Below are 6,578 nucleotides of genomic sequence, written 5' to 3'. Positions count from 1 at the left end.
TTACAATATTGTGTGGTAATAACAACACTAAATGAGAGATATAAATCTCCTTGGCCAGAGAGTCCAGATTGCGCTCAAAATGAGTACGTAGCTACTCGCTGCGGAAGACGGAAGTTGAATTTCAAATACATTGCTAATCGAAGAAACTGTCCTTTATTTAGACGAATGTTGCACGGAAGTTATATAGAGAACGGACACACGTAGTTACTTTTTGATCACTTTTCATAATAACATTAATTGAAGAGGGATTTTTTCGAAAATGCTACTAAACAAAATAGTGTGCCTTGCGGACGGTAATGCCGTAATCGTTCAGCGCTGGTTGCAAATCCTCCATGGTGAGCGTGTACTTGCGGTCCTTAGACGACTTTTGGTTTTGATTCTTCGACGAACCGTGTCCGGATGTCGGGGCACTGTTCGTGCGTGTCTTGCAGTGTTGCAGTGCATCATTTGCCACGTCCGAGATGAATTTCTGTGCAGCGATAGAGATTAGCCGTACGCTGCAATCATAGAGGACGCAAACAGTTAGCTCCTGATTCTGATTGCATAAAGGATTGGTCCTCTTTGGCACTACTGAGACTTACATTCTTGGATCGGAACTTTCGAATCCAGCAGAGTTCAAGTAGTGGCCTGTCACGGGATCCGGGATCTGTATCATCAATCGGAAAGTTAATCAGGGTGTTTACTTGTGTACCTTTTTCTTTTCGTCAGTCATACGCACCGTCGGAGAGTAGTCTTCCAGCTGAGCCAGAAAATCGCTCAAAATCTGTCCCTGCGTACGATCTTCAGCGGGCTCCGCGGTCTTCTTAGCAGCTCCACGATGAATACCAAAATTGTCGCCCATTTTGTTTACTAACTTTTATCGCAAGAAACGACGAAATGTATATTTTCCCAGCAAAGTTTGTTTTTCACTAATGATGCTTGATTGACGCGATTTTGACAGCTGTGCGAAATAGCGTTTTACTGGCAGGGTTGCCAACTAAGCTATTTCACAATAGATTAAATTTGAATATAACGAATCGCAATAGAGATAGCAGAAAAAGTAATGCACTATTTGAGTCTATTAAAACATAACTTACAAAAAACTTAAAAAAATTAAATATATTAGCAAATGTTTGTATAAAATCAGAAATAAAATGTGTCAAGTCCTCTATCTGCTGGAATCGTTTTTTTTCTCGTATTGAGAGCGAGCGAAACTCGCGGAAAGATTTTTTTGCTTTTAGGATAAGGTTCATTTCTTTTGCCTAAAATAGGCAAGACAATCAATAGTTAAAAGCAATGTTGAATCGAAGATTTTGACTCCATTCGCTTACTGCAATTCTTTGACAATCGATATCAAACTTCCATGCAATAATGTATATTCGTTCATGATCTATTGTTAAAATTCAATTCCCAAAAGCCTGCCACATACTAGACTTAATGAAATAAGCTCAGTACATTGTTAGTGCGTACTTCGACTATAGTATAAATCTTTCTCTAAGTTGCGCCATCCTCGCGCAAAGTAATCGCAAATAATGTTGATCTGTTTACTTTTAAAATAAAGCTGGATCAATACACGGTGTCCATGAAGCGGGTCTGAACAAGCGCGTGATTGTTTTCTGGCCAATATAAAAAGAGATCATATCATGTGGCAAAGATCACAAGTCGGATTGAATATCCTCACGAACCATTAGTTACTTTTCCATAGCAATGAAGCTCTATCTTCTGTTGGTCGGTACTTTGTGCCTTGTGCTGGCTGTGTCCGCCCGGCCAGCCGATCAGGCGGAAGAAGCAGGTAAGTTACTGCAATTACTTATTTGCTTATCCACCAACTACACCAGTCGAGTGGTCTGCAACAGAGACTCAACGGTGGGCCACGACCACACGTCCGGCATAAGAAGACTTTGCGAGATGGTATGCAACTCCTTGCAATTACTAAATCTTCCCGTTCACCGATGCATCGTTACAGGAAAAGACGGTTCCGAAGGCGGCACTGGGGCCGAAGAAGGGCAAAATGGTGCTGGTGCTAAAAGAGGAGATATGCCTGACAAAGATGGAGAAGAAAGCGACACATCCGACAGTCCCCAGGATGGCGCATCTGAAAATAAAGATGCCAAAGATGGCGACGCTGGAGAAGATAAGGGAGAGTCCGACGACGAAGAGAAAGTAGGCGAAGAAGATGCTGGTAAGGATAAGGAAAATGACAAGGAAGATGGTAAGGAAGATGGTAAAGAAGATGATGAGGAAGGTGGTGATGAGAGTAGTAAGGAGGGCGAGGAAGGTGGAGACAAGGATGATAAGGGTGGTGAAGGTAAGGGAGGTGGTAAGAAGGAAGATGCACGGCTCACGTACCGGGAGGTACACAAACTGCTCAAGAAGGCTATGAAGATCGAAATGAAAGACAAGTATCTTAAGTCGTTTGTTATGGCCCGCCTGCAAGAACGACTCATGAATCCTACCATCGACCTCATTAGCACTATTCAAAAGTACTCGAAGGTGAGTAGGAAGGGGCGCCCTCGTTTAGGTGAAATCCAAAATGTGTACCATTTCGTAATTACAGATTAAAGGATGCTTCAAATCGGTCGACAAAGACACTAAGGCGTTGGTGAAAGCATCAGAAAAGGAATATAAGGAATGCAAGAAGGACGCGAGTAACACGGATTGCGGTTCGCAAGGTACAAGAGAGCTCGACGAAGGACTTATTGAAATGCAACAGGAACTTTCGGATTGCATTGTTGAAAAACGTGACTCAGACTAGGCGATGTGACTCAGCAGCGGACAGTTAAACCGCAGAGCCTGATACAGAAACAGTATGACGCATAAAATATTCCACCACGTTGCAATCGTAAATTACAAGCAAGTTAGTTCATACAATTGTTGTAACAGTAGTTTATTCTCATCTCGACACGTGGATACCATGGATACAGCTGGGTGTTTGTCGATTTTTACAGACCACATTTTACATGTTGGATGGCGAGAACACCTGGGGAAAGCTACATCGTTCCTCATCAGCTTCGTGCCAGAGGATAAGTAATATTCGTCTTCTTCTTCCGACTTATGTCTATTGTGTGTTTTACTTTAATTATTTCAACACCACTTAAGCAATCGTGATTGAAGGTATGTAGCATTCACCTACATTCGTACAACAAATCCGCGGCCGTCGATTTTTCGGTGAATCTCTGCTTGCAACGGACCGTGAGAAGACATCCGTTTCCTTTTAGTCTATAGCGAAGCGTATTCCGTTGACCGGTTGCAGGTCTTTCCGTTAAACGAAATAAAAACCGAGTTAGTTTTCTTCACTCGATAGTTTTTCACCACCCATGATGGCCTTAATGTCCTCCGCGTCGAGCGTTTCGTATTTAAGCAACGCTTCCGCCAATGCTTTGTGCTCCTTTGCGTGCTGCTTCAGGATCGCCTTGGCGCGCTCGTAGCTTTCGTTCAGCAGTTTCTTGATTTCATTGTCCACACCCTCAATTGTTGCCGGTGACAGTACCTCGCTCTGACCGAAACTTTTCGGTCCCTCAATCGTCCGCAGACCCACCTTCTCCGACATTCCCCATTCCTTTACCATGTGGGAAGCGATTGAAGTTGCCTGTTTCAGATCGCTGCTGGCTCCTGTGGATGGGTGAAATAAGATAGTTTTCGAGTCGTACTAAACATGTTCCGTTCGTTACGCCACTTACCGGAAGTTATTTTGTCTTGTCCGAAGATCAATTCTTCTGCAGCTCGTCCACCCATCATTGTGTCCATCATGGCCAGTAGTTGCTGCTTCGTGACGTGGTAGCGTTCTTTTTCTGGTATGTACGCGGTATGACCAAGTGATGGCCCTCGTGGCATGATTGTTACCTTGTGCAGTGGATGCGATTCCTGCGAAAAAGAACACAGTTCACATTCAATTGCTTCATCCGCTTTTTTGCGCATACAATACCAACCTTCGTGTAATAGGCGACTATTGCATGACCGCCCTCGTGGTAGGCGGTAATTTTGTTAGCTTCCTCATCCGGCAGACGCGATTTACGCTCCGGACCCATAAGTACCTTGTCACGGGCATTCTCTAAGTGTTTCATTGTGACCACCTCAGCTCCATCGATAGCCGCGCTGTGTATGCAAGTCAGAGATAAGTTTTTAGAAACGAACGTGTCTTTTACCGTAACGGCACCGTAGGTGTTGTATCTTGTTACCGTAACGCAGCTTGGTTGACCATGTTCTCAATATCCGCACCAGTGAAACCGGTGGTTCCTCGAGCCAGCTGATCGATATTGATGTCTCGGCTCAAGATTTTACCCAGATAGTAGGTTAAAATTTCCTTTCGGCCCGTAAAGTCCGGTGTCGGTACTACAACTTCTACATCGAAACGTCCCGGCCGTAGCAAGGCTTGGTCGAGATCATCGCGCCTATTGGTCGCACCGAGCACGATCACGCCTTCGTTTTGTTGGAAGCCGTCCATCTCCGACAATAGCTGGTTGATCGTTTGGTTCGCATACGGATGTAGAACCGAGTTTGTGCGCTTAGCACCAACGGAATCGATTTCGTCGATAAAAATAACACACGGAGCGCGTTCCTTGGCTGCCTCTGAAAGTGTGATGAAATAATTTCTGAAAACACTGCCATTTTCACATACGAACTCATGTATACGTACTGAACAAATCCCGTACACGGCGGGCACCCTGTCCGACGAGCACCTCGTCGAATTCGGGGCCTGCAGCATGAAAGAATGGGACGCCCGCTTCACCAGCAACGGCACGCGCCAACAACGTCTTGCCCGTCCCGGGAGGACCAACCAGCAGAACACCCTTTGGAAGTTTGCCGCCCAAATTACTGAATTTGCCCGGATTTTTCAAAAACTCGACCACCTCCTTCAGTTCCTGCTTTGCCTCGTCGCATCCCTTCACGTCCTCGAACGTCACGGTAATGTCTTCCGGGTCGACTTCCACCTGATTGCCGAGCTGTATTCTACTAAAGTAAGCAAACATCAAGCGATGGTCAGTTTGAGCACTGCAACGGAAACCAAAGTCTTTGCACGTACCTGAAGACGGAACCGTTCGGTGATGCAAACATGCTGATGAAGATGCCAATAAATACGACGATTATCAGGAGCTGTTGAAAAAATTTCAAATATTTCATTGCCTTGCTCGAGCGGTTTTGCTGGTCCGGATGCGACGCGGTAAGGTATCCTTCGGCGAACGCAATTTTCAACCGCTGTCGCTGCTCGTCGGTCAGCGAGGGATCATTTTCGAGAAGTTTGCTCAACGGTTCGCCGTGTGCCTGTGGACTGATCGTATGAGCGGAGTAAGCTACCGGGTCGTACTTGTGAGATATCTGGGCCGCTGGTGGAGTGGCTGTTGTGAGAACACAGAAACAAACCCATTATTTTACTATAACTTTGTGAAAAGAACAATTAATGACAAACAAAACCTACCTAGGGCATCTTTCATACGCGTGTACAGTGCTGGATTGCGCTTCAGTTCGGCACTGATCGATCTAACGGTTTTGAAACCTCGCTGCTGTGCGTAGCTCCAGCTAGTATGATGCAACAACAAACCCCTCACCAGCTTCTGCACCACCTCACCACTGAAGAGCAGTTTCTCCTGCACAGCTGACTGTCGTCCTTTCTTCACCCGCGGCGTCACATTCAGGCTCCAGGGACCGCTCTCCCGTATGCTACCCAGCAACTCAACCTGGCTGAAGTGTTTTAGGAGATTGCGTTCCAGCCGACGGGGCAGCTTTAGCCGATACAACTCTTCGGCTGGCAGTGCAGCGGGCAACGAAGAAGACGGCGAGGGTTGCACCGTACTGCGGAACGCATCGGTGTAAAGCTGCACGAGAGATTGCTTCAGACGGGGCACAAACTCTTGCTGCGCGAGTTGAGATACTGCTTCCTTTCCTTGCTGCTGATGATGGTGTTTGTGTTGCTTCTTGAACGCGATGTTACTGTGCCGTGGCGTAATTTGCGACAGATGGAACAGTATTTGCTGCAAAACCAGTATGGAACGATCATTATTTGATATGCCACCTTTAGGAATGCGATCGCTTGTAACAGTGCTTGAGACAACCTTTTCCGTCGATGGACTACTTACGTGCTGATGTGTGTTTACCGTAAACATGCTTACGGATGCGTTGTGTCTACAGAAGCGAAATTACACACCAGAAACTGCTGCCCGAGTGCGTCGAACTTGCTAATGCTGATGACAAGGAATGCTGCAAATGTTTTAACCAGTCTAGTGAGTTCAACTTTAGCGGAAGAATGATTTTTGATCACTTTTATCCACAACACAGCAAGGATTTTGGTTCTGATCACTTTTAGATGCCCTGTTGTATAATTTGACACTTCAAGCAAGCAACGGCTGTCAAAAGACGAGTGCACTTCCTTCGGTAACGGAAGAGTTGTGATTTCGCAATCTCTCCGTAAATTGGTACCTCGTTTAATCATGCACAACCAGTCCTCCATTGATCCACATCATGCCATTTTGATCTCCATTTGTTGTCGATTTGAAGTAATAATGAAAATTTACGCTGCAAACCTTGTTCATTACAATAACTTGTCCGTCATCCACGCGATGATAAACAAGAGTTCGATGATTGTTGCTCTTTCTGACAGCAAG

General features: G+C 45.6%; 3 protein-coding genes across 4 annotated transcripts; 1 reads left to right on the top strand and 2 right to left on the bottom strand.

The window, feature by feature from the left end:
- Positions 1–11: 11 nt before the first annotated feature.
- Positions 12–926, bottom strand: LOC131209684 (transcription initiation factor TFIID subunit 10-like). Its single transcript, XM_058202806.1, has 3 exons — positions 719–926; positions 582–646; positions 12–497 (listed from the first exon to the last, which is right to left on the bottom strand). The coding sequence occupies exons 1-3, from the start codon at positions 839–841 to the stop codon at positions 266–268; spliced, it is 420 nt and encodes a 139-aa protein (XP_058058789.1). The 5' UTR covers positions 842–926; the 3' UTR covers positions 12–265.
- A 704-nt stretch (positions 927–1,630) lies between these two features.
- LOC131209683 (30 kDa salivary gland allergen Aed a 3-like) lies at positions 1,631–2,826 on the top strand. Its single transcript, XM_058202805.1, has 3 exons — positions 1,631–1,771; positions 1,946–2,472; positions 2,537–2,826. Exons 1-3 carry the CDS (start codon positions 1,687–1,689, stop codon positions 2,732–2,734), a joined length of 810 nt encoding a protein of 269 aa, XP_058058788.1. The 5' UTR covers positions 1,631–1,686; the 3' UTR covers positions 2,735–2,826.
- A 21-nt stretch (positions 2,827–2,847) lies between these two features.
- LOC131209682 (ATP-dependent zinc metalloprotease YME1L) lies at positions 2,848–6,261 on the bottom strand. Of its 2 annotated transcripts, none has more exons than XM_058202803.1 (8): positions 6,054–6,261; positions 5,396–5,948; positions 5,003–5,315; positions 4,616–4,932; positions 4,158–4,548; positions 3,909–4,074; positions 3,660–3,843; positions 2,848–3,591 (listed from the first exon to the last, which is right to left on the bottom strand). In XM_058202803.1, exons 1-8 carry the CDS (start codon positions 6,078–6,080, stop codon positions 3,263–3,265), a joined length of 2,280 nt encoding a protein of 759 aa, XP_058058786.1. In that variant the 5' UTR covers positions 6,081–6,261; the 3' UTR covers positions 2,848–3,262. The 2 variants fall into 2 exon arrangements, with proteins under 2 accessions (XP_058058786.1, XP_058058787.1); XM_058202804.1 differs by having other exon boundaries at positions 4,616–4,929.
- Between the last annotated feature and the right edge of the window lie 317 nt (positions 6,262–6,578).

The sequence above is a fragment of the Anopheles bellator genome, chromosome 2 (assembly GCF_943735745.2).
Source record: "Anopheles bellator chromosome 2, idAnoBellAS_SP24_06.2, whole genome shotgun sequence".
NCBI lineage: Eukaryota > Metazoa > Arthropoda > Insecta > Diptera > Culicidae > Anopheles > Anopheles bellator.
Note: the sequence above shows the minus strand (reverse complement) of the source record. Positions and strands in the feature narration are given on the sequence as shown.

What these genes read in the sequence shown, in the direction of transcription:
- LOC131209684 (XM_058202806.1), bottom strand. Translation starts at nt 841, where the DNA reads ATGGGCGACAATTTTGGTATTCATCGTGGAGCTGCTAAGAAGACCGCG. An exon ending in TGGAAGACTACTCTCCGACG is followed by an intron (nt 647 to 718) that starts GTGCGTATGACT and finishes TTGATGATACAG; the next exon opens with ATCCCGGATCCCGTGACAGG. An exon ending in GAAAGTTCCGATCCAAGAAT is followed by an intron (nt 498 to 581) that starts GTAAGTCTCAGT and finishes CTATGATTGCAG; the next exon opens with CGTACGGCTAATCTCTATCG.
- LOC131209683 (XM_058202805.1), top strand. Translation starts at nt 1,687, where the DNA reads ATGAAGCTCTATCTTCTGTTGGTCGGTACTTTGTGCCTTGTGCTGGCT. An exon ending in CGATCAGGCGGAAGAAGCAG is followed by an intron (nt 1,772 to 1,945) that starts GTAAGTTACTGC and finishes GCATCGTTACAG; the next exon opens with GAAAAGACGGTTCCGAAGGC. An exon ending in CTATTCAAAAGTACTCGAAG is followed by an intron (nt 2,473 to 2,536) that starts GTGAGTAGGAAG and finishes TCGTAATTACAG; the next exon opens with ATTAAAGGATGCTTCAAATC.
- LOC131209682 (XM_058202803.1), bottom strand. Translation starts at nt 6,080, where the DNA reads ATGTTTACGGTAAACACACATCAGCAC. An exon ending in GTCAACCAAGCTGCGTTACG is followed by an intron (nt 4,075 to 4,157) that starts GTAACAAGATAC and finishes TTGCATACACAG; the next exon opens with CGCGGCTATCGATGGAGCTG. An exon ending in ACAAGACAAAATAACTTCCG is followed by an intron (nt 3,592 to 3,659) that starts GTAAGTGGCGTA and finishes ACCCATCCACAG; the next exon opens with GAGCCAGCAGCGATCTGAAA.